The 26,958-nt window shown below is 37.0% G+C and overlaps 1 protein-coding gene across 1 annotated transcript in view; it reads right to left on the bottom strand.

Annotated features, from left to right (window-relative positions):
• The window catches only part of RNF17 (ring finger protein 17), a 47,034-nt gene extending 20,342 nt beyond the window's left edge, over positions 1 to 26,692 (bottom strand). Inside the window, exons 1-20 of the mRNA XM_051608240.1 lie at positions 26,619 to 26,692; positions 25,898 to 25,989; positions 24,566 to 24,666; positions 22,962 to 23,017; positions 21,610 to 21,709; positions 19,405 to 19,485; positions 17,857 to 17,957; positions 16,850 to 17,021; positions 15,985 to 16,061; positions 13,718 to 13,792; positions 12,335 to 12,612; positions 11,068 to 11,145; positions 8,495 to 8,656; positions 7,410 to 7,599; positions 6,796 to 6,961; positions 5,579 to 5,769; positions 4,413 to 4,530; positions 3,795 to 3,948; positions 3,018 to 3,133; positions 606 to 726 (exon numbers count right to left, since the gene is read on the bottom strand). Coding sequence (XP_051464200.1) covers positions 606 to 726; positions 3,018 to 3,133; positions 3,795 to 3,948; positions 4,413 to 4,530; positions 5,579 to 5,769; positions 6,796 to 6,961; positions 7,410 to 7,599; positions 8,495 to 8,656; positions 11,068 to 11,145; positions 12,335 to 12,612; positions 13,718 to 13,792; positions 15,985 to 16,061; positions 16,850 to 17,021; positions 17,857 to 17,957; positions 19,405 to 19,485; positions 21,610 to 21,709; positions 22,962 to 23,017; positions 24,566 to 24,666; positions 25,898 to 25,989; positions 26,619 to 26,692 — 2,503 coding nt within the window. The remainder of the gene's footprint in view (positions 1 to 605; positions 727 to 3,017; positions 3,134 to 3,794; positions 3,949 to 4,412; positions 4,531 to 5,578; positions 5,770 to 6,795; positions 6,962 to 7,409; positions 7,600 to 8,494; positions 8,657 to 11,067; positions 11,146 to 12,334; positions 12,613 to 13,717; positions 13,793 to 15,984; positions 16,062 to 16,849; positions 17,022 to 17,856; positions 17,958 to 19,404; positions 19,486 to 21,609; positions 21,710 to 22,961; positions 23,018 to 24,565; positions 24,667 to 25,897; positions 25,990 to 26,618) is intronic.
• Positions 26,693 to 26,958: the final 266 nt, after the last annotated feature.

Raw genomic sequence — 26,958 nt, 5'->3', positions numbered from 1 at the left:
TTTATAAAATAATGTTGTCTAACCTCAGCAATACGTAGAGGCCCAGCATTGCACATATCTATAGATTAACATATAATGCATAAACTATTACAAAATATTTTTGTACAAAGAACCCAACTGCTACATGTAATTTCATTTATTAGATGGGTTCCAAATCAGCATTCCACAGGTGTAGAAAAATAACTAACTAGCTACACACTAATAATAAATGGTATTGAGAAAAATCCTACAACTCATGTATGTGTTATCTGATTTCTTTTTGTAGTTTTTGCAATGTTTTACAGAAGCAACAATCACCCTCCCAGCTACCAATGAAGTTAGGAAGAGTCAAGGACAGCTAGTGCTTTTGGAAACAAGCCCATCTTAATAAACCAGGATGTTTACATTATCTAGGGCTGGTGTAAGAGAAGACATAAACAGAGTTTCTGTCTGTTATCTATTGTATCTCCTCCAATTAGTTCATGTTTAGATATTCTTACTCCAGTCAAAAGTATGAACATATGCATTTCAAATAAATACTATTTAAAATACAAAAGTGCATGTTTCTACGTTTTAGTTTATTTAGTAATATTTAAATATAAAGTAATACACTCTTGATAACTTACCAACAACTGAACACAGCATAAATTTATCTTCAGTCATTTCTTCAAATCTTGCCTTGGCTTTTCTGCTCCACTCATTTGCCTCCTTATAAGGTCTGATGCGAGCCAGCTTGCACCTGATGGCCTAAAGAAAAACTCAAATGACAATACTACGACACCTGTCAAGCCCTTCTCATTATAGCCACATTCTAGCCTTTGTTTTGCACTCTTGCAGGACAGCAAGACAGCTTCTGGTTCCACATTATCACTGTTTGATTTTATTTAAGATGTCCCCCCCTCCCCACTGGTAGCTGAGCATGAAGCTCAAACAGATACATCCTTGCTGAAGCAGGAGCTTCTCTTTGCCTCCCTTTAGGGTTAGGCACAGAAGTGGCTGCAGAGATCAGGAAAGGTTACTGCAGAGAGGTAATAAAGCTTGCTTATCATGATGTAGTAACCCAGATTCAAAGTCTCTTATATTAACATGACTTCACCATTGTAGCAGTTTGAAGGACTAAACACAGAGATATTAGAGTACCACAGCGCCTGTGTCAGAAAATTCCTCCCAGATTTTTGAAAGATATTAATTAGGCGACACACAGGAAATCAGATTAAATAAAGTACTTTGATGAAAACAATTTTTGTTTAGCATCTTTACTGCAAACTTTGGTGACTGCTATGGCTCAATTTTAAATTAACTGTGAATGTTATTGCTTCCTCCTTCTTGTTTATCACACCAAAGAAAGACAAGTAACACAGGTGGGGGAAAGGTAGAGAAAGGAAATAAAGACAACAGAAATAAAAATAGTTCATGCAGATATTCTTAGGATACAGGCAGTCAGGAATATGAAAATATGACTGACTGGTTAAATAACCATTAAAATAAAGGGCTGCAGATGACAAAACCAACAATAATTACTGCTCATTCTAGTCTTAGCCAACACTTCTGTAGCACCCAAGTCTATTAAAATGCCTGCAAACTGTATTAACAGGCTGAAAAAAGTCCAATGTTCCTTGTAACAGCCTAAGTCAAATCTCTTAAACAACCAACTTACATTTGAGGCAGTGCAGTATGTGGTGATCGTGAGTGAAGACTTACCAGTGCTTACATGCAACAGGATAGATCTGCACAATCAACTGCACTCCAATACTCTTAGCTTCCAAACACTTGGTTTTACAATCTTGTGTTAATTCATATTTCAAAGAACTTTTAATCCTTAGAATTTCTTTTAAATGGAAAAGGCTTGAAACTGTAGCACCACAGAAACAGCCTCCTGACCTATTGCTTGCATTAAAACTAATAGCCACAGAAAGTTGTTATTTCTGACCTAAACTTCAAGTGTAAACATCTTGCCAGTGTTTCACCATCACCTTTATACAGCATAAGAATGCTGAAATTGGAGAATAACTGACAGGGTCAATCTTTTTTAGACCATTCTTTAGTGGTCATATACCCATCTGTATCCATATCTCTTTAGCCCCTTCTGCTTTGTGATCCAAGTGAGGAAACCTAGTGGTATGTGCTCAAGAGCTGACAAACTCCTAATGGATTTTTCAGAGGATTTGTATTTTGTCAGTAACAAGCAATCAATTGCAACAATGGGGTAACACACCTCAAAAATCCCTACACACTTATTCACCCGTAGCCACTCTGATCTGATTAAGACACTGCAACAGCAATAGCATGTTGCCATTTTAGAATGGTTCCCCTCCATTGCTGTCAAAACAGGCTCAATTTTCTGGCTGAAACTTTTCCCAGAAACACTTGCTAAAAATATAACCAATTAAATCCTATTTCCAGGAAAAGATGCTGGCTGTAGCTAAAATAATCACTATTTCTGGTGCCTACAACTAGCTAAAAAAAACCCTATCAACATAAGAAAACTTCTAGTATCATTATGGTTGGCAACTGGAACTACTGAATGAAGAGCTGAAGAAAAATAATTATTTTTTACTGATGTGCATTTTTTTTATTCGACAAAAATACCTTGCCATTGCCTTTCCCAGTCAGTTTTTCTCCTTGTCAGAAGGGAAAAAATCCTACAATACCCAAAGTTAGGAAAACACCAAACTTCAAATGCCACAAGCCAAACAAAAATAGAATTTTTAAAAAAGACAGTTATTAGATCATCATTTGAAAATGAAGGAATGTAAAAATTAATTTAGCTTACTATGGTGTGAAAGAAGGTATCTGAATTAAACACACACAATGCATGTCCACCTCCTCACTGCAAGGTAATATTAGATTTAATTTATAACGGAATGATAAAAAAAAATAAATACAGAGTTTTCGATGTGCACCCAAACGTCATATCACAAACCCATGTGAAAGGAACTTGCTTAACATTTTATTTACTTCAGCACATTAACAATCCTCTCTTTCCCCTTTCATTCATTGAGATTCCATTAATTTAATCCAGGCAAGCACTAATTTACCTGTTCTGGAAAGCTGAGAAACTCCTTTTTTATTCTGCGTATGTCTTTAAGAGTTAAGTTAGCAACATTTCCAAAGTCAACATATTTTACCATAACTTCTTGATGACTTGGCAGCCCTTCAAGAAAAATAACCCAAGTTATTAAAACAAAAAATGATTATCTGATGTAGATTATCTGAAGTACCAACATTTCAGAGCAAAACACATTTACACCATATAATCATAAAATACCACATTTTCAAATGTTCCATAACCCAACTCAAAAACCGTGTTCTTTTAAGATCCTTCTATTCCAAGTTCCTGAAATTACAGTTAGCATTTTGGTCCCTTTCCATCTAATCACTTTATGAGACACTGGCACATTAAATATATGCCAAGTAGACATGTCAGTATACAGGCATGCTACACTGTCCATACAGGCAACACAGAGGTCAGCTCCATCCCCTTCAGATGGGCGGTTATTGACCCACAAGAGTTACACTTGGAGGCTGGCTATAACAGACAAATCTATAGTTCAAACTGTAATATTGAAACATTAAGTGAAAATTATATAATAGAATTTCAATAATATATATAACATTAAGTATACAGTTTATCTTTATTTAAAAAAACCCAAACAAACAAAAACCACTCAATTAATAGCCAAAGACTATAACATTAGCAATGCCTACTAAAAATATTAGCTGTTTGTTACTATTCACATTCACTGCATGACGCTGACCTAGCACCACCTCCGATTATGCAACCTAGCTTTGGAGTGGAACAATCAATACCTCACCTATAATCTGAGCTCTGTACCAATTCCCATCTTCCTGTTTTGCAATACAGGCTTGGCCTTCTACGGGGCAGACAATTTCCAGGTTTTTCCCATACTCATTTTTATATACCTCCTGAATTTTCTTTGGCAGATCTAAAGAATCCAGGCTCTCTCTCTAAAATAAGGAAAACAAAACATACATACATACTAGGGGTTCTTTTTTAAAAAGTATATCGGCTCTTTCAAAGGACATTTTTCTAGCAATGTACTTCTGACCTTCCCCCTCCAAATTAAACAGTGGTTAGGAACACAAAGTGAATTAAAGAGCTAAGAATCGATGAGTATTGCCCTGTTCAATCACCACTCTAAACAGTAAAACACTACAAACCCACACAGGAATAAACCACGTAACAAAACTGACAAAAACCGTTAACTTTCTGGAATTCCAAGAATTCCTGGAATTAATCTAGGATTAATCTAGGACTGTAGGAATTTATCTCATCTATTAAGTCTAGGAATCCTAAAACAAGTGACAGAAGTTAACAGAAATTGTAGCTTACTTACTGTGGACTACAAGTAACTGAACAGGAAAATGTTACTGCAGATTTTTATTTAAATAGATGTTATTTCTTAACTTACCAACTGGAGGTAGAAATCACTTGGACTATTAATGTGACAAACTACAACAAAGACTTCTTCTGCTTCTTGTGGTATCCTGGGTGGACTATACTGCATACCGGGAATCTGTAATCTAAACCTAAGGTAAACAAAATGAAATTCTGAATAAGTTTTGTCAAAATTAAGTGAGAAGAAACCCTTTTATATTAAAATATCAAGTTTCCTCATGAAAAATGCAAAATGGTCTCATAAAAATAGCTTTATTTATGTTTGCAGGAATAGCCTGAACTTTCCTTTTTGTAGTTGGTGCAGCCAATTCTCTCTAATGCTTCTCTTGTCACAAATGTAACACATGAAGAATGATATATTGCATCTGGTCCCTAAAAAGATACCATTATTTGGCATGCAATAACATAAATTTTAATTGTTAAAAAAAATATTAAATGAAAGGCTAGAAACTACCACACATTAACAGTTTTCTTTTACATCTCCTTTTCCTCTCTTATGAGAAAAAGCAATTACCTGAAGAACGATGCAGTAAAAAATTATCTCCCACTGTCTTCACCACGGTAACTAGTTATGCTCAAATATAAACACAGACCTTTCTCTGTGCAGCAAAATGAACTATGATTTCCTAGAGATTTGCATGACATAACCCTGTACCCAGACACCAAAATGCCTCTTCCACTGCTCTCTCCAAAGCAGCTCTCCTCTGCCCTAATGCAAACATCAAGCTCCCCCTTAAGCCCGACTGTTGTTTCTCCTATGTATTGTGCTATTTGCATCACTGTTCTGTGGCTGGTTGAGATGTGCTGGCCAGCCTGTCACCGCCTACCAGCCAAAGCAAACAAATAAAAGGCTGATTTCTGTATGGCTTTCTCTCCCTGGTAGACACTAAGAGCTACTCCTTTCACCCCCTTGTTATTCAAATTTGTACAGAAATTTAAATTTTGTTATTTTCTAAAATAAAGTTCATGATCAAATAAAGCCCTGACTAGTGCAAATGAGTATGGCACAGTGCTTATTAGTGAAGGTGAAAAAATCAGGAGATATTGCCTAAGATTTAATGCATCACACCATAACACATCAAACACTGCAAAAACAATTTGCTTGGTAAACTTCACTTAAATGATAACAGCATAATGCTTACAATGTCACAAGAGCATTGAACAAAGGAAAACACATACCTTGCCAAGTCTAAGAAAACTAATGCATCCGTGAGAGACACTGGCATGTTACTACTTATTTTATTAAATGGAGGTTTTTTCAAATCCACAATGAGAACACCATCTTCTTCTCTAAATACGACCATTAAAGCAACCTTATTATTTACCATTTCCAAAAATTTTGTCTTTGCTTCCTCTTCCCAACCTTTGCTCTGTGTTAGGAAGAAAGAAAAAATTACTGAAGATGTCAGAGATTGTTAAAACAAAAAAAACAAACAGTAATTAAAAAGAATATAAAATAAAATAGAAGCAAGAAAGGGAGCACGGATGCATCTAAACAGATTAAATACTGAATACGCTGTTACACTGTCTAATCTTTAGCCAGGACAGCACTACAGAGTATTTTTCTAGGACAGATTTGTAAGTGGTTTTAACTGTGTAAAAGTGATTCAGAACACAGGGCTGCAGTTTCCACCACGTTTCTTTTAGATTCAAGATTTCATTCCTGCTGATTCTTGTGATATACAAACCAGAACTATCATACGCTGTTTCATCTCATGACTTACATTTTTGCTCTCCCAATTAGTTTCAAAATTTATACTTATATTTTTGTGTGTTTATACAAAGTTTTGGGCAATTTACACATTCTTCCTCTCCACAATATCTTTCTTGATGTTTTATCTACTTCGAAAAAGCCTATTTGAATTAATTCTTTTTGGTCAAGTTTATGTGTTTCTCATTCATACCGCAAATCTGTGATTTTTAGGCATGAAAAAAATGAAAGAACATGCAAGGAAGGCATTTTACCCACACTCATGAAAGCTGTTGCAGATCTTTCCTATTTAAAGCTATTTCAGAGAAGATCAGACTGATACAGAAATCCAAAACCAACCAGCATTTATACTGTCAGAAATGCACAGCTGCACTGGGTACAGTTCATTCCCATTTAATGTTGCAAAAACATAGCAAGCCTAATAAGAAGTGAATATTGATGAAAATAATGCTGCAATACATGTCCTTATTCTAAGGGAGTAAAGGTTTCCCATGAAAGCAATGCAACCCTCTTGAGAATAGATCATTTAACTTAAAAAAAATTATAATCCCATGTATTCCTCTTGAACTTCCTTTTGTTTATGCTGAAATAAGATAATTACAAATTATGTGTTTAAGTTCTCTACTATTATAATCTTAGAAATAAAAACAAATCTTATGGAATAGTACAAATGGATTTTACTTACTGCATTTTTGGGAACAACATCCTTCAATGAACACCGTACTGCTAAAGGAGGAACAGTTGCAAGTTCTGCCTCAATATGCTGATCAGGCTTCCTTACAAACAAACTAATGTCATCATTTTCAATAGTTTGCAGAGGATAAGGTTCAGGCTTTTCAGCAGGAACATATCTATTGTCAATAGGAATAAATGCATTACTGACTTAATGAAAAGCAAAAAAACCCACCAACCAAACACCAGAAAAACCCCAGACCAATCCTCAGACTTAAACTAAAGGTTGTTATTGCAATAACTGGCATAATGTCATGTCATTGAAACAAAACTAGAAAATCTCAATGAAAGGCATTTTTTATTAATAAAATTTTAATAACCGTTTCTAATAAATGTTCTCTTTTGAAATGCAAGTCTAAGTTAAACACTGTAATGTGTAAAGGCTTGTACACTTGCGTACTTACAAACACTACCACATTTCCTCTGGGAAACATGTACATACAGTGTCATTTGGTTATCCAGCCATCTGCTTGTGTGAACCTGATGGAGGACTTGTTAATCAAAAAGCATTTCCACTAAGAAACAGCTCTCAAGGACAATTGTAGACAAAAGCCTCTGTAAACATACCCCGAGAAAATCAGAGCTACAGAGCTCCCAATATCAATCAGAAATACTTTCAGCAGTGCAAGATCACAAACTTTGTATCTTACTGGACCACAAAGCTTCCTCTCATTTTTACTATTTAGGGGAATTAGTTCAGTGATAGTTCCACGGCACCACATTCCAGTTTCTTTATTCTTAATAAAAGTTCTAGCACCTATATGGAAGGAAATAAAAAAACAGAAAGACTGAATTCAGTATTTGTACGTATTTCACATTGCAAGTATGACAGCCTGCATAATGTTCAACTGTGCCTATCTTCCTCACAGGTACTACAAGTGCTACTGCCAAAACCAAGACACAAAGACATGAAAAAACTTGTTTCAGTAGCCACCTGAAGTTTTCACCCCACACTGGCTTCTGGTCTGTGAGGCTAGGAGGAGTTTAGCTTGTACCGAGATGTAATTTCTATGAAGTTGAGAGCTACTCCATACTTTTTCATCAGTTTTAACACTTTTCAAAAGTGAGTAATATCGTCAATGTGAGGGGCTAGAAAATAATTTTAATGATTTAGCAATGTATTATTATCTTACATTTTTATTTCTAGAATGTTTTCTATTCAGTTAGTTGTCTTTAAAAAAAAAATAAATCTATCCACTCAAAGGAAATGTTGGTTGCAGAGAGAAAGCTGATTTACTTAAGTAAAGAAAGAACTAGGCTAGACATCAAAATCTGTATACTGAAAAAGAATTACCAGTTAACAATTACCACCTTATGTTGGAAAACATGAAATTTACAGCCAGGTGTTTCAACTGCTGGTTACTCTAAGCACTCCACTATTTGAGGTTGAGAAGAACTGCAGAGTCTTTTTTACTTCTACCATTTGCATTTGTATGATTTGCTCTTACATAAACAGAAGTCTACTTTACCAAACAATGTGTACAATGTTTCCCCAAAAGCATTAATTGTAAATTGCAGAACATATAAGGACTATTTTACTATGTACAGGAGAGGCAGGGAGGGAGGAAGGAGAAGAGGAAAAAAATTACACTAAGACATATTGCAAGATAGTATTTTAATTTAATGTAGACCTTTGGAAATTAATAATTTACCTATTTCCAAAACGTCTGAAGGCAAGAGGTAAGAACTCCTATTACAGCAAAAGGTTTTCAATTTCTTCTCCAAAACCATTACTTCTTTCTTCTGTGAGTATCTCTGAACATAGAAGTGGCATGGATTTATAACATGGCTTACAAACACTAGCTCTGCTGAACCTGAGTAAGACATAAAATAGATTATCAAACACTCTCCAAGTGACTCCAACTGATATTATTAGATGTAATCAGGCTTATGTTGCATTAATCATAACGTTACCTAAAATAGCTTCTCATCTGACTAGTCTGCTCACACTTTTTTCACATTAGTTTGTTCACTTTCCGATTAAATCCAGTTATTTGGAATTACCTCCCTTGAACTACACTGTGAAACAAAAGGCTGTCTGCTTACAAAGTAGTCCCCTGAATTAAAGTAGTTATTTCAGGCTTTGCATTCCCTCTGTTTAACATAGAAATGGGAAGCTTCTAGTAAGTAAATTAGAGACTGACATGATAAGCACTTCCATATAGCTACTCAGTGATAATGCATGAAAATCAAGGAATGGCCTAGAGCTAGCCAAGACATGACCCTACCTAAGGCAGTACTTCTGCATCCATAACCTTTGTATTTTGGATTTAGAATCCAAAATGCAGGTTTCGCTTTCTGAAGCTACTCACCAAAGGTAGCAGATGGGTCAGAAAGTTTTAGAAGCCCAGCAACTCAATTCCTTGAGAGTATTTTACAGCACAAAACTTCTGGCAAAGATCAGATAGCCTCATCTAGATCCAATGCCACCTGTGTGACTGACATGGGCAGTCAGAGCAGACAGAGATACTTGCAGCATCCTAGAGCACTGCCATCTCTGTGTCCATCTTTGAACTACAACTGATCATGGACAGAAGATGGTACAAAGAATCTGACACTCGAAACATTCTAAGCGCATCTACTGGCCTGCGCTTGGAAGTTTAGCAAACGCTGTGTCCAGAACAGGTGCAAGATTCTTTTTTGGCATTTCTAGTGGAAAAGATGGTATCTGAGTAAAAAGTCGGAATGACTGGGAAGATTTCAGCTATATGTACACTTAATCTTCTGTATCACATATGGATACCATCTCCAATGACCTGATGAGTCAGCTACCTTGTCTTAAGTAGACCAGGAAAAGCATGTATTAATCATGACTACACTGGATCAGTGAAGGCTGATACCTCAAGCCAAAAACAGAACAGGAGCTGGGCCGGTTCTGGATCACTGGAGCCAGACAATGATCCAGAAGAGATGCCTTTAAACTGAGAATGTTTCTTAAACTAAATTCAATAAAAGAATCCCAACAAACCACATCTACATGAAAAGAATTTGAGATATTTATTAAGTATTATCCATGTGATAACTAACCTGACTAGAATTAAAAACTCATAGCAAAGTTGTATTTCCCATAATCAAAAAAATCCACTATTGTACAAAATACATACTTTAGCATACTACTAAACAAACATGCACATCAAGTAACTCTATGATCATGTAATCTCTTAAGATCTTGTCTCTCTGAGTGTATTTGCGAGAGATACTCGAGTGCCTGGGAAGGCTCAAATATGGCAGGACTGTGACAGCTGTGAGGTGTTCCTCAATGCAAGTTCTTTGACATCTTACCACACCACACTACTTTTAGTATGGGCATCAGGAGATTTCTCTGCTAACTACTTATTTCCACAGAATTTGTTATGGACTTAAAGCGCTCAAATTCTATAATACTCTGTTAAGTCACATTAAGAGCAGACAGTGAATTCTCTAGTTATTGAACAGGAAACTGTCAAGAGAAAGCAAGTTTTATGACTCGGACGTTAAAAAAATCACAAACCAACAAAGAAAAAAAACCAAAAACCAACCAAAGACCCAAACAATTAAAAAAGCAAATTTCTTTGCTAATATTATTTTGTGTCCATCTTTTGCAGCAGTATTTTCCACATCTGCTTCTTGCTTAGTCAACTTCTTAGGTCAGTTTCTTTCTCTCCCAATGCTGCAACCCCTACTCTTCTCTTTTTATTCTCACTTACACTCAACAGTGAACAAAGCTCAAAGCAGTGTACAAGCTGTGCCTACAGACAGAATTACTGACCTAAGAAATGGGTCTCAATATTCACAGCAAGCACTGCTATTGATACGTGAAACACCTCCCAGGTGTTAGGAAACACTGCCAGTGTTGAATTTCTGGAAGCTGCTTGGGACTTCTTGTGTTTTCCAGCTAAGCTGTTTTATGGCAAATCTTAAAAAGATGGTACAGTCTTTACATTATTACCAAGGACAGCAGACCAGGAAGTGTTTTTGCAAAGCAAAGCTGCTGGTGCTAATGACATCTGCACTGTAAGCACCTCCCAGACTAGTTTTAACTGGAAGAAAACGAATGAATGTGCCCCAAGTCTGCTCTTACATGTGAACAAACACACGGTAAGGTCTCTTAGTACATTCCTGATCTCAACTAGAATGCTAACACATGTCCAACTCTCCAACAAATTCCAACGTCTGCTCTCACTGTTTAGAGGATGGGATCCCTTCTAGCAAACAGAACCATTCACCAGATAGGGAAACCACTAACCAGCTTTGTGTTGAAAAGGGGTTTCCCTCTTGAAGAGTTTCTTCCTCTGTTCATCAGCATGATATTCTGTAGGACACTCTGTTGTTTTAGCAGAAAAATTCAATGAATTAGGTTAGTTTTCGTACGTATGTAGTAAAGCAGCAAACACAGTAAAGAGAAATTACATGTATTGCAAGGGTACTGCAAAAACAAAATTCTCCTATCCAATGTGCCTGAAATAGACGGACACACAGTAAATATCTGCACATAGTCAGCCCACATGCTAATTCCAAAACTACAAAACAATTTTTTTATTTATTTTTTTAATTCAGGACGTGCAATACTCTGAACACTGCAGCTTGAAGGAATTATGTTCTGAAAAGAGCTTTATGAAGTTCAACAGGATTCTGGAATATGTTATTTCAAACAGTTGTACCCCAGCTCCAAAATTTATTTCACCCTCATCACAGGTATATGCTACCACAGTTACTTTCATACACCATCCCTACTGTCCCTCATCCTCCCCCAGCATTACTAACCACAGGGATTTTCTAGGTATGCTGTGGGCATTGAACACCCCAAAGCTGGGTATCTTAATTACTCTGTGGGATGTATCTGCCTACCCGCCCCTATTATCTAAATGGAATTTCCATGTTCCAAACACCTTCAGCCCAAGTCCTGAGAACCTACCTCCTGGACACCAGCCCGGTAGCATCTATCTGCTAGACTTGCTCCAGTATGATAGTGACTTTGATTACTCCAGGCTCCAAAACTGGGCACACTACTCCAGATTCAGATTCACAAGAGCCTAACAGAGGAGAAGGATCACTTCTCCTGGACCTGTCAGCTATGCTCTTACTAATCAAGCCCAGGGAAAACCTGACAACCTGAAGAACCTAGTCATTATTGACAGTTAGCTTAGGACACTGCCCTAGGAGAAGATTCAGGAAGCCAACAGAACTGCCAGAAAAGCATCCTCCAGAAGCCAATGTCAGAAACTCCCAGGATGGCCATAATAACTAAGAATCAAAGAGAATCATCCAGGCAGACACAGGAACTTATCATCCCTCTTTGAGAGAACTTGTGACAAGTCTTTCACTCAGATAAGCTGGAAGGGGGGAAAAAAACCACAACAGTACTAGCTCAAAGGAAGATAAAAGTGAAATTCAGACATTGTTAAAGAATTCATATAAGCAGAGTATACAAACACACAAAGTAATACAAAACACATAAATAACATCATGCTCAACAATGAAATACTGAAAGCATCAGGTATTAAGAAACTTACTTTCCATGTCATCTTCAAATATCTCTTCTATTATGACATCAGGGCTGGCTGGAAACTTGCGTAGTGCAGGAATTCTCTGGTGACATACCATAGGAAGTGTTTCTTCTACTTGCCTATTTTTCACTTCTTTGTGAACACCAGGTTTATTTGCAAGCACCTGTGTTTTTCCTTCTCTGCTAAGTGCTGGAAATACATTCTCTACAGATGACTGAATATGGCAGCCTGGCATTTTCTCTTTGTCATCAAAAGTAAGATTATGTTGTTGTCCATCACCTTCACTATATTTGAGAAAATATTTATTTGGAGTCAAATTAATATAATACAATCTGTTTTCAGAAAAGCACACACGTCAAAGCAGAGGTTTTATTAAGAGCATAGCATGATGTTAAGAAAACACTTCACAAAAGCTGGCTGAAATAAACTGGTTTTGAATACCAAGACAACAAAAACAGTAACATGATTTCTGAACCCTACAACTTGGACACAGCTCGGTACAAGAGCTGCCACTGCTTAAATGGTCAGAGACCACAGGTTCAGATACAACCTATTTGAAAAAAAATGATAATAATGTGACAGACAACTCATGTTAAAAACAAAAGGCTTCTGTTCTAACTGCTACTCTTCACTGTAGTCTGCAGGATTTTCAAATATTAAGGTGTGCAACAACCCATCCTAACTAAAATGTCCCTAACAGCAACTCCTTTCCATTTTCTTGCTTTCGTCAAAGACTGGGAGGAAAATTAAATAAAAGGAATTAACAACAAAAAAAGGCAATTACAATTTTTAAAATGAAAGTTAAGGTTTTTTTCTGGTTCAAGTTCATCTCAAGTAATTTCTTCAGGCATTTGACACAACCAGTATTTAGACTGTTAAGTGGAAATACTGTAAATTTCAGTATTTGCTCTTGATTTTAAGAGATATACTTACACTTTAACATAAAGTAATATTCTCATGCTGAAATTGTAAACATCTCTAATACTTGTACCATGGACGTCTTGATGTGGTGCTCAGTAGTAGCCTTGGCAATGATAGCTTTACAGCTCTTTTCCAACCTAAATGGTTGGAATGACTGTATCATTAAAAGCCAGCCACAACTGAAAAAACACATAGTATGAAAGAATCTTGACAATTTGTGTGATAGTATGAAATATAGTTGGGTGAAATACAAGTACAATGGAAATGTCAGAACTGAAAAACTAACTGGATTAACTGGAGTGCTCATTGAAATACCAGCATCTAAAGTGTTGCTTTGTTTCATTATACTCCCAGAAACCCGTAAGCATACGGATTTTTTTTTTAATCTTTGTATATCCAAAAATATTTAACCATTAGAAAAAACAGGTAAGTTCCTGTGCCTATCCTCTTTACTGAATAAATACTTACTGCCCTGTTGTTCCCCATTCAATCTTGCCCAGATTTTTAAACAAAGATGTAATCTCATCCATGTCTAGGAAGAACCTTAAGAGAAGAGAAAAAAATATTACAGAAGGTGACACGAATACCTAAATCACTCCAAAAGTTTGAGATGTATTTTTCAGCACAATATTAATGAAGGGGTAAAGAGACTAATCCACCCACTCCAGTTTCAATCTTCCACTCCTATTAATAGATCTGGTTACTCATTTACCTTCACATTCCTACTTAAAAACTCTGGCCTGTTGCTCTCTCTCATGCACAGAGTACTCCATAATTCTCTTAGTGAATTTTCACACCTATACTCAGTTTAGTTCAACTACTTCACATGAAGAAAAAGAATTCTCCAACAGTCCTGAAGAACAAAACCATAACTGAAGTCCAAAATGTATATTATTTTTATTTATTGTTACATTAATAAACAGCTGTTGCCTTTCCCAATGTAAGCTAGCCCATCTTTTCTCCCGTCCCGTTTCTTCAGGAATCTCCCTTTCATTCTACAGTATTCTATGAACATGCCTCAATTCCTAAACAGTTTCTAGCTGTGCTATTTCACAGTCAGTGTTATTTTAGAGTAGAAACAGCATGTGAGGCCTTTCTACACAACCTTCATCAGTACTCCTTTTCCCCCTCTTCGGTTCAAGTCCTTAAGAAGGCTTAAGAAGTCTTCCCATGTAACCAAATTTGATTTTTTAATATTTCAGCTTTTATGTTTTATCACGTTTTTGCCATTGCGCATTTAAAGAGGCTTCTCTGAAATTCTCATTCTCCACTGACATTATCTGCAAAACAGGCCCTACCTACCAATTCACCGAGTTTACTAAAATCTGATGTTATGGGTTCCTTTATCCATATTCTAGTGTCTCAACCAACATATGAGAGGAGTCATAATTTATTTGTCATGCATTGGAACAGGCTGTCCAGGGAAGTGGTTGAGTCACCATCCCTGGAGACATGTGGCTGAACTGGGGTTGTTCAGCCTGGAAAACAGAAGGCTCTAGGGAGACCTTACTAACGCCTTTCAACACTTAAAGGTGGCTTCTAAGAGAAGGACAGACTTTTTAATAGGGCCTGTTATGAAAAGACAATGGGTTATAGTTTTAAACTAGAGGAGGGTACATTCAGACTAGATATAAGGAAGAAATATTTTACACTGAGGGTGGTGGAACACTGGCACAGGTTGCCCAAAGAGGTGGTAGGAGCCCCATCCCTGGAAACATTTAAGATCAAGTCGGACAGGGGCCTGAGCCACCTGGTAAACTAGTTGAAGATGTTCCTGTTCAATGCAGAGGGGTTGGACTAGATGACCTTTAAAGGTCTCTTCAAACCCAAACCATTCTGTGATTTAAAAGACACACAGACATGGCCCTTGAGGACACAGTTTAGTGGTGGACCTGGTTGTGTTAGGTTAACGGTTGTATTCAAGATCTTAAGTGTCTTTTCCAAACTGAATGATTTTATGGTAATTTTTCACACTTTGCATACAAGTGACCAACGTTGAGCTTCATTTCTCCGTGCCAGTCACAAGCTGATGGCACACCACCACTCCATCCCCCAGACTAGTTCCACGTCCTGAAATAAAACAGGATGCCTAGATATTCCAACCTAACCCTGTCTTCATTCTGTACTTCCTTTATTGTTCCTGAATGAGGCCTTTATACATAAGGAATACAGTACTCTGACCAGCCTTATGACCAAGCTGCATAGTCAGCTGTACCGCAGCCATGACACATTTTCTTGCTCACTTCTGGTATAGAAACTGCATTTGTCATTTCCTATTAGGGAACTATGATAACTGGGATTTTCCAAAACTTCCCCTTAAGTCATCAGTGCCTCAAAAAGCATTTAAGTCTTTCCTGAAGGTGAGAAATGGATAATTAAAAAAAAAAAAAGTTTTTTTTTTTTAAAAAAAGGTAATTCTTTCCTTAATTTATTTCTACCTTTAAAGGAAGGAGAGAAATTTTAAAAGTGGCAGAAGCCTGACTAGAATTTTTAAATGTTTATATATTTATTGAGATAGCGCACACAATTTTCTTCTTCTCCCTGGTGGCTCAGATGAAGACTTGTGTGCATGTTTAGTGATGAGTTTATACACGTCCGAAATAACACGTTTTCAGTATAATACAAGAGAAGCAGCTTGATTTCTGCTGTTTAACTGTTACATGAAAACTTCTTGTAATTAAGATAACCAGTGCATCCATTTGCCTCCCAATATACCTCCTGCTTCAGTCATTTACCTTGGAGATATTTCTTCCTTCAAAGTATTCACTGTTGAGAGCTGAGCATCAACTGGCAACTTTAAATTATACATAACCTGAAATAAAGAAGTAGAGCCTTAGACTCTATTCTATAATAAAGTGTATTATACAGGCCCCTGTTATTTACAATATGACAAAGCCAGAGTATAAAATCTCTAATTTTATAGGAAAAGCCCCAAGAGTTTACTCATTAACAGCCAACAGCCAATTCTCAATGCCTTCTTAGATTGCTAAGACCTAATGACTGGAGATTTTGTAATGTAAACAGAAGCAGGAACCAGATTTTCCTTTTGTACAAACAGCTACTGAGAAGGTGGTATAGTTCAGCGAGATGGCCGGAGAGCTCTGGACTCAGAAAGGCTTGAGAGACTTCCAAAGTGCTGAAATGTGGGGGGCTCCATCCCTGGAGGTGTTCAAGGGGAAGCTGGATGGGGCTCTGAGCAGCCTGTTCTAGTGGGAGGTGTCCTGCCCCCACAGAGGAGTTGGAACTCAATGATCTTTGAGGTCCCTTCTAACTCCAAAAATTCTGTGATAACACTGCTATTTCATTGATTAGTAGTACCATGCCACTGTTTTCCTGTCCTCCACCTGCATTTGCTGTTTCAGAAGAAAGCTCTTCAAGGCAAGGACCATCTTTTCTTTTTTCATGTCAGCCACTAGACCCTCATTTGTGACCAAGCCCAAATACAAACTGGGTGCGTGTGTGTGGAAGTGGGACAAGAATGCTTTACTGCAGAAGTCTCACTACTGAAGTCAGCAAACTGAAAGACAGATCACAGAAACTTTCAATACAAATTTGAATGTACAGATTAAAATTATTTCCACAGTGCAAGAATATAACTACCTGAGCAAGATCACAATAGGTTCTTACAAAAGGTGCAATTTTTATTTCTTTTGCAATCCTAATGGCACCAATCAAGCACTTTTTCTTCTCTTCAATGACTTCCTTAGCTTTTGCAATACTAGTGCTGTAGGCTTCGATGCTCTTCACTAACTCTGCACACAACTTCTTTTTCCTGTATGAAAAAATTACTTATCTGAATTTAATAATCACTTAGCCACAGAGATTCATACTTCAAATATAACACACAACTACTATACCACAATACAAAGTGGATGCATCTCACAAAGAACATTTTTCTCAAATAGTGAAAAGCATGGAAAAGACACTTAATAATTGGAGGAACCTCAAAAGTTAGAGTTCACACTAAAAAGCCACTTATTTTGGAGAAACATATCTCTATGAAGTGTTTAAAGAGCTCTTCCATTCAAGCCTTTCAAGCCTTCTGATTTCCCCATACACATCCAACTAAAAGCTTAACAGTTGGATTTTACAATTCAGTCTAAGATACCACGTCTCCTTCTCAGAGGCTTTTCTGGAATCCTAAGCTTTGACACCTCCTGCTCCCTAAATCTGAAGATATCAGTATTTTTGAAAATTAAGAAATAAAGCATCCTCGGGCTTCTATCAGCTTGAAAATTTGCAGAAAGAAAATAAATTTAAAAAAAAAGTCATTCTTGCTGCTGAACTGATCATCCACTAGTGACAATATAAAAAAACACGTATAATTTAGCTAATTCAGAAAACTGTCTGCATTAGGACTATTCTAAGTTGAGTTTTAATTTGTTTTTTTAATGAGCAGAGGCTGCATATGCTAGAGTTTTCCAACCTTGCAAACCAGCTCCAAGATACCACTATGAAAGGACAAAAATACTGCACAAAAATTAAAAGTATTAAGAAGCACTGCTACAAGGAAGGCTGCAATTTTATCTAGAATTCTTTAATCTGAACTAGAAACAACTTCTTGATAAAAACAATTTGTCCCCCCATCCTAGAAACCAGATTACTACCTTGACAGTAGAGAACTAATAAGTTCATAAAACATTCCATCTACAGTTTCTGCAACTTTGTCTCCTTCCTGCTTCACTTTCAATTCCAAGTGGTTCAGCACCTATTCAATTCAGAATTGAATCAACATACATTTAGTATTTAATTACTCATTATTATTATTCCATTACTCCCACATTATTTTTCTTCTTACTTCAGAACAGAAGCAAGGGACAGTAAGCAATCAATAGGCTAGCAGAAAATGACAGTAAACCACACTGCAGTTGGTATTAAAAAAAAAGTAAAAAAGAAAAAAAGCAGATTGGAGGATAACTACATAATACAATGAAGGAAAAAACCTAGCCCTTTGTTCTCTCTAACTTCTGCTCAGCTTGCATTGTCTGGATCCTCATAGCAACTGAAGTCTTTAGGTCTATGAGGCAAAAACACATCTTGGCCCCAGTACCTCACTTTCCTTACTTGACATTCACAGACAACTAGAACACTGATTTCATTTTCTTAACTACTTGTGAGCATAAAGTAAAACAATAAAGCTTCTTCCTCTGGCTAAGCATCAGTTTTGTCACTATAGTTACATTTAATGAAAAGACTATGGAAAAAAAAATATCTCAGTAATGTAACACTGCTTTGGCAGTCTTTGCTGAAAAGTTGTTGGAAGACCAGGGCTGACTGCTCGAGTTCTTACATAAGAGCTGCTGAAAGGCTAGGTTTTCGCATGGTGCTGTTCACTTACTAATCAGGTATTTAACAAAGCTTTGCTTAACTGACAGATCAGTCACAGCAACAAAATAAGTTAGAAAGGGAATGAAAAAGAGGTTTTAAGGACACTTCACACCACACTTACTAGAATGAATTTGCTTTAAGCTTTTGGATCACTAAACACTTCTCTGGCTATCTTGGAATACATACAAAATATAAATTAATGGCAAAGACAGAAGTGCAAGCTTTTGCACAGCATATTTAATAGGAGTTAAAGTTTAAATAAAATAATTATTATCATTTATGAAGTTCACAGGTTTCTCAGTAAAACCTATAACAGCATTATCCAGTGTTTTAGGATTCTTCACCTTCTTCATACCATGCATAAAAATGCATTACTAGATTTACATATTTTGCATATTGTTTTCTGTAGCCCAGATAATTTCTCTTCCATCTTTAAATCCAGGGAAAGGAAAGTGGAAACTAGAAACCTAGCATAGTTGCTAGAACAAAAGCAAATGCTGAATTTTACCCTGATCCAAGTAAACACAAGCTTAGTACTTGAAGACTGGCTTATACATGGTTCTGCTAAATACATGGATTGACCTAGTAATTTTAATTTATGCATAGGCTCATGTACTCCTTTACAGAATTTAGTCTGCAAACTCCACATTATAACCTGGAGTTTAAACCTGTATACTTACAGAAACAAGCACAAACAGTTCAAGAACTGAAGAGATGCCCCAAAAAAGGCAGTAAAAGCATGTTTAAATAGCATGTTACTGTACAAAAAGAACCCAACAAACAAAAAGCTTCAATCAAGGATTTTAATATTTCGTATTTTCACCCACCTCATCTGCATCATGTAAGTGGCCAAGATTACAAGCAGCTATGCTCAAAGTTTCATCAATATCTTCCATAGTTTTGCTGTCCTGAGGAAAGATTTGTCAATTAATATATAGTTGCTAATATGACCAGAAAACAAAGATGTGATACAGTCATTTGCCATTTTTATAAAGAGGCACTTGATGTGGGTAACTGATCATTTATGTAAGAATCTGAGCAGCTCTATTGATGCAACCAGACCCAAAATACTTAGCTCAACTGAGTTATGCTGAGAACATTTACACCCTAGTATCCCTGAAACAGGGATTCTAATTTTTTTTGTCAGATCCATGCAATTTACTTGCACACACACATACACAAAAATAACATATGAAAAAACAGTACACGAAGGAAAAGCAAAATAAACAGAGGAAAGAAAACATGTAAGATTGAAGAATGGAAATACTGCAACGTAGATAAAATATTTAGGAACATCATTTGGGGAAAACCAACAGAAATGAAAACAATGCAATAAACTCCCAGCATTACGCTAATGCAAGAAAATATAACAAAATTGGTACAAAAGCAAATACATTTACAGAATGTCTCATTTTGTTACTGGCACTACTAAAGCTAGTGTTAAAGTACTGGTATTTTGCTAAAAGCAAAATGCGAACATAATCAGATGGGGATCCCCAAAAACTCAGGGATGGTGCTGTGTAAGTCTATCACTATTAGGCAACCAGTTTACCCTGCCACAAAAGCAACTTAACACACAAACATCTCTAATCTAAAGGGTTTCTCACTAGTGTGAGGAGAACAAACACAAACTAGAGAGAAATTAAAGCTTAAGAGTTAAAAAACCTGAAATAGTTCCACCTCTGACCTGGTATAAGTGAAAAGGAAGTGCTGTCCACACTCTGGGAGAGAACTACTAGTTCAACACATCACTATGGAGATAATTAAGGATGCTTGCTGTCACCTTCATCTCTAGAACAATTTTTCAATTAATATATCTGAACATCTCAGACCAATTATGTCTCCTTCCTAGGAGCACAAAAAGGGAAAAAAAGCTTCTATAATGACTTGGATGTTAACTTTGTTAGGAGTACTTCCCCATGCCAACTATTCCCACTCAATTTTGAGTGGATGCTAGGAGACATAACAGGTAAAAATGTAATGGAATTTACACTGTGCCCTCTTGACTCTGGGGTTTTCTGTATCATCTATGACACAGTAATAAAAATCCTTCCAAAACTCAAGGCATGGATATACTCTGGCAATATTGCATCACTGAATCGGATCTAGTCATCACCAACCAGAAAATAAAGGAGTCTGAAAAAAAACTTATGAAACAAAAGTAGCAGTTAGACTAGGAAGTCAAAAGATGTGGGTTTTCACATGACCTCATTCTCAACAACTTTCTCCAAAAAAAGAAATTATTCTGTCAACAGAAGAAGTGACTATCATCAAAATATTACTTATGACCTCAAACTCAAGATACTTCAAAGACATCTTCAGGCTATTTCCTGTAGTATTTCTTCACTGGTAATTTATTAAAGTTTAATATAACATCATATAGCTTTATTTCAAAAACCCCTTCAAAGAAAACCATTTTCAAACCTCAGTGTGCACTGAACAAAACTACGTAAAAAGCGAAGACTGACATTTGCAAGTTATGGTTCTTTAAAGGTAACTACAGGACAATCTCCATAGAAGAAAACAGGACTGGCACAGAATGTTATCTTTCATTTCCACTTTATTCTGTCCTTTTAAAATATCCACATTAGTTCACCTTTGCAAAGCTCCTTTAAAATACCAGGTCAGAAAACTTTCTAAAATGTTTCAACAGAAATCCACTTGCCCAGCAACCCTGTTGCCCCGAGTTGAGGGCAGCCTTGCAGCTGTCTCAAATTAAAAAAAAAAAAAAAAATAGAAAAGCCCCAAACCCAAATATTGTGAAGCCTCAGGTGTTTTTTTAAAAAAGCTAAATTAAAATCACATAGTTTTACAGCCAGGAGAATACACTAGCCCTCCTCATCTATTATCTGGTTGGGTTTGAGCTTCATTCACTTTAACAAGTTATTTTCTTAAAACTGTAGCTGCGTGAGTCCTGTGATAAGATGGAATAACAGCACATAACTACCATGGTGCAAACTTTTCTGTTTTAAGAAGTATTAACTATGCAAAGGAATGAGTGAGAATATAAGGAAAAATCCATATTGACACACCATGTCTGCTGATGGCGGTAAAGTTGGCTTCTCTCTCAGCCCTCTGTTTGAAGAAACTGGGTGTGCAACCTTTTTCTCTTCAGTATTGTGACTGAAATGCCTGCAAAACAAAGCTTTAAGAAAAAAACCTACACATTTTAATTACTATCAAGCTTCCCACAAATACTTTAGACACAATTAGAGTATTTCAAAATCTGTCATTAAATGCATACACAGACCTATTTTTAAGATGCCAGAATTCACACTGTGATATTCTACAGACACCTCATGTTTCAAAAAGTTTCCTTTCTACTACCATTATCTTAAAATTCATCTTTAGCAAGGCTGAACAGAACCTTAGTAGATGGTGGTGATTTGTAGCCTCAATGCAAGAAAAACGCATGACCATTAACATTCCAGGAAGAATTTTTCATTTGTTGCCCAAATATTCTCCTTCATATAGACATCAAGAAAGCTGTTAAAATCTTTAGAATACGTGACTGATTATACTGAAACCATCTACTGACAACCTGTTAGGAAGGCTCTTAAATTCTGTTCTATGGTCACCCATCCCTGTTGTTCTGCAAAGTACACATGGATCTAAACAGTAGTCAAGACTCTCAAAAACAGTCTGCATAAGCCAGCCTATTTACAGGAAAGCAGCACTGTGGTGTTCTTCCTGTGATCAGTTTGCTGCTTCTGATGGACTAAGAGGATTTTGAGAACACTGCTGCAGAGTCTGACAACCTTATATTAAATAAGGAGTTTCTATTTTACCTTGGGCAATGTTAGTAAAGCACATGCACCCACCTCAGAAAATAAAATTTACCTCCCTTACGGAACAGGTATGTATAGAACAGATTCCTTAATGTAACATGTATTTAACAATTGTCTGGGCCTATTCTCATTTGTATAAACATGAATCTCCACAACAACAGCACTGGGGGTAAGACACCCACTTTATACCATGGGACACTGCTGCCATCTGATCTTTATAGCTGTGACTGGTTATCTAAACAAAAAGCACAAAGTGGGGTGGGGAGAGGCCAGAGGAGGCACTTCTCATACCTCAGCCTGGCATTTCAGCATTCTCCCTCTGAGCCCTTATCAGGGAGTTACCACAGCACTTAAAACTTGGAGTTCCAAACATTTTCAAGCACACCAATCTGTTTTTTACTGCCTTTCAACAAAATGTTATTTGACTGAAGTGTGAATAAAGTTGTGATCTGACAGTACTAACCAGCCATACCGAGAATATATTACAAAAAAACAACTCAGCTCAAGAAAAGCAGCTGGAACTGCTTGCTCAGCCAAGTCCTTCCCCAGACTGGCATCTAAACACATAAAAAACATTTGAAATTACAAACGTTTACCTTGCTAGCCTTTGTGTGTTGCCACCACACACCCCAGGTTTATCATCAGTTTTGATCTAAATTCAAAAGGAAAAGGTGGAACAAGTTCAAACAGAGGGTTAAATCCAAATCTCAGTAAAAAATGTTCAATAAGCCTGTTTTCATCTTCAGTATCCACCCAACTCACTTCAATGAGACCAAGCTTCAAAGCTAGTGCTGCTGAACTGAGCAACCAGACATGCAAGAAAACAGCTTTGAAGCCAAAGCTCTATAGCCATCAGTGTACCTTTGTGATAAATGACAAGTGCTCCTAGTAAAAGAATTCCTGATTTTCTGTTTGCTCTTAGTATTTTCCCACTATTATGCAAAACTTCTAACAGATTAGAATTATAGAACTGTTTTGGTTGGAAAAGACCTTTAAGCCACTTTCCATCATTTATCAGCAGAACTGGGTAAACAGGGAGGTCCCAGAACACTGGAGATTGGTAAACAGGACCCTCATCTACAGACCTCCCCTGGCACTACTTGAGACCATTTTCTCTTGTTCTATTGCTGGTACCTGTAGAGAGCTGTAAGGTCTCTTCTGAGCCCTTTTCTCCACACTAAATAACCGCAGTTCCCTCAGCCACTCCTTATAAGGCTTGTTTTCTAGACCCTTCACCAGCTTGGTTGCCCTTCTCTGAACTCACTCTGGCAACTCAATGTCTTTCATATACTGAGGGGCCCAAAACTGAACACAGCACTTGAGCTGCAGCCTCACTAGTGCTGAGTAGAGCGGAAGAACTGCTGCCCTAGTCCTGCTGGCCACACCATTCCTGATACAGGCCAGGATGACACTGGTCTTCTAGGCCATCTGGGCACACTGCTGTCTCACTGGTGAGCTAGCTGTCATTGAGCACCCCCAGGTCCTGACTGCATTGGTAAACCTGATTACCACTTATTTTTTTAAATGAAGTCAAATGACATGGCTTAATTTGAAATATGACTTATTTGTCCTTTGAAATAAATGCTGAATCTTAATTTCATAACAGAAAAAACAGAATAGCCACATCCTATCTTCTGCATTTTTTTTTTTTTTTAAAGCATGTAATGTTTTTCCAAAATATGGATTTCTGTGAAACAAACAGAATGTCATAAAAAATAAAATACTCAGAAGTGGAGCATTTTAAAAAAAATGCAGAAACAGAAATATTTAAGATATTCACAACTGTGCAAAGTGAGGGTTTTTTTTTTTTTTTAATAATAATATTTGAAGTCCTTTTATTTGGGAGCTGACAGGGGAAGTTTGCTTTGTTGTTTTTTTTTTTTAAAGACATACTTGCAAGTGTTTGCACTTACATGAAAGACAAGAGGGTGGAACAGAACAGACAACATGGGGCAATAATGAGAAACGTAAACTAAGCTTTCCTAAAACAAGACTTGGGACATCAGAGGCACACTGTGTAGCTATTTTGCTTAACAAGCCAGCAAAGATTTGCTGGGGAGCATATAAAGTGCAGGCCTTCATCTGAGAGGGTACCTGAACTTGCTTTAAGAACTTTCAACAAAAATACAAAAGATTCTATAATATCACTATTTCAGACCACCATAGCAAATACTGAACAGAAAGCTTTGGGTCAACTTACATCTGCAGAAAAACCGAATAAATCAGTGTCTTCATCCTTCACATCATCATGAAACGCCGTAGCAGCAAGTGTAGAAAACACTTGGCTGCGAATATTATTTCCTGGAAGGCATTAGTCAATGAAACAAAGAGAAATACATGAAGTCTTCTACATAAAACCATTTAGGTTGGAAAAGATCTTCAAGATAAAGCCTAACCATCAACCTAGCTCTGTCACATTCACCACCAAACCACGTACTTAAGAACTACATCTACGTATCTTTTCACCACCTCCAGGGATGATGACTCCACCACTTCCCTGGGCAGGCTGTTCCAGTGCCTGACAACCCTTTTGGTGAAGAAATATTTCCTAACATCCAATCTAAACCTCTCCTGGCACAACTTGAGGCCATTTTCTCTTGTTTCACTGCTTGTAACTTGGGAGAAGAGACCAACACCCACCTCAGTACAACCTCCTTTCAGGTAGCTGTAGATAGTGATAAGGTCTCCTCTGAGCCCTCTTCCCCAGGCTAAACAACCCCAGTTCCCTCAGCCAGTCCTTATAAGACTTGTGCTTCAGGTTCTTCAGCAACTTTATTGCCTTTCTCTGCACTTGCTCCAGCATCTCAATGTCCTTTTTGTAGTGAGGGGCCCAAAACTTAACACAAGGTTCAAGGTGCAGCCTCACCAGTGCCAAACACAGGGGGATAACCTCTTCTGTAGACCTGGTGGCCACACTGTTTCTGATACAAGCCAGGCTCCTGTTGGCAGCCTTGGCCATCTAGGCACAATGCTGGCTCATGCACAGTATTCATGAAGTCAGTAGGAATTTGGACACCAACATTTGTAATGCCAGAACTTGAAAACTAGGAATGGAAGTCCAGATTAACAGATATGGAAGTTTTCTGGGGATTACAAAAACTTACTCTCATGTAACGATTAGGGCATTAACTGCATGATTAACTGTATGTGGTTGCTGCTACATTCAGGACAGGCTGAAGGGAAGGCAAAAAGGTGAAAGAAAACACATTCAACCTTTAGTACAGGAAATTGGTTTTTTTTCATAAAGCATTCATAATTACTATATACTCCACAGAAATTTAGAACTTGTGAAAAAAAAAGGAGGGCTTTTTTTTAAACTAACTTTTCAGTAGCTTTTTCAAGAAAAACAGCAGAAAAGAGAAAGGTATTAGGCATTCTTACTGAGTGCTGGATATACAGTAAATAAAAAATGCAATAATCAAATCTGGCAGCCCACCTACTGTCTCAATACACAACATAAACCATAAATTAACAGTGAATACTGCACACCACCAAAATTATGGGAATAAAAGTCAAGATCCAAAAGCCTTACCTCTCACTTTCATAGCTTTTGATATATGACAGAAATCACTGCGTCTCTGTTTTGGTTCTGTAAAATCCTCTTCTAGTATCTGAAGACATTGCCTTCATAAGCAAAAGTAAAGTTTTAAGATCATAGGGATATAAACCAAACATGAATTCTGACTTCCAGCTCTCTTGGAACTGAGCTTGGTCACTTTTTACCAAATGACATTCTGTAGAAGGTGGTGCAGGTAATTAAACACACACACAAAAATTCTGTTATCCTCCTATAACTGAAAAGTTCCACGATCCATCATCCATAAAGGTGGTGCTAGAGCTTTTAGGTATGCAGAAGCACCATTTAAGGTAACTAGAATCTGCATTAACAGATTGTTACATAATCAATTTTAATCACATTAACTCTAAAGTTATTTAACTAAAGACATATTTAATAGATCAACAGTGATTTATTTACTTGTAAAATATATGTAGACATAAGATACTGGTAGTCTTGTAACTGTATTTCAGAACATGTCAAGATGCATCTAAAATGTCTTTTTCCCTGAACCTCCTCCAAATACTAACTTTCCACAGAATGCAGATTTTACCCACATACATAACATATAAAAATGGACTCACTTACAACACAGCAGAATACAAACAGTATTTTCTACATTTCCTCAACCCTACTTCCTGACAATTATACTGTCAGAACTAAAAAAAAAAAGTTACTGATCTCGAAATTCACCTACCTTATAGCGTTCATTTTTCTCCTGTTAAACTCTCCATAACTGTCATCCACCAAGAACTCCTTCTTTCCACTCATGGTGTCTGAGTGGAAAAAACGGAACAGCTATGACACGTTTCATCACTTGAGCAAATACAAGCTACTGCATCATTTGATAAAGAGCAAAATGAAGACACAAAATTCATAGAGAGCGGATACCCATCTTTTCCTTTCCAAGTATCTCAAAAGCCGCAGAACACTGACCTGTTTTACTTCACCCCCAACGTTAGCACTAGGGGCCCTCAGGATACCTTCCTGATCACATACTGCCGTGACGATTATTTCCCTTTTTTGCAGTTATCTCA

Source organism: Apus apus, chromosome 1, assembly GCF_020740795.1.
Source record: "Apus apus isolate bApuApu2 chromosome 1, bApuApu2.pri.cur, whole genome shotgun sequence".
Classification (NCBI taxonomy): domain Eukaryota; kingdom Metazoa; phylum Chordata; class Aves; order Apodiformes; family Apodidae; genus Apus; species Apus apus.
The sequence above is the reverse complement of the archived record's forward strand: the minus strand, read 5'-3'. Positions and strand labels throughout refer to the sequence as shown.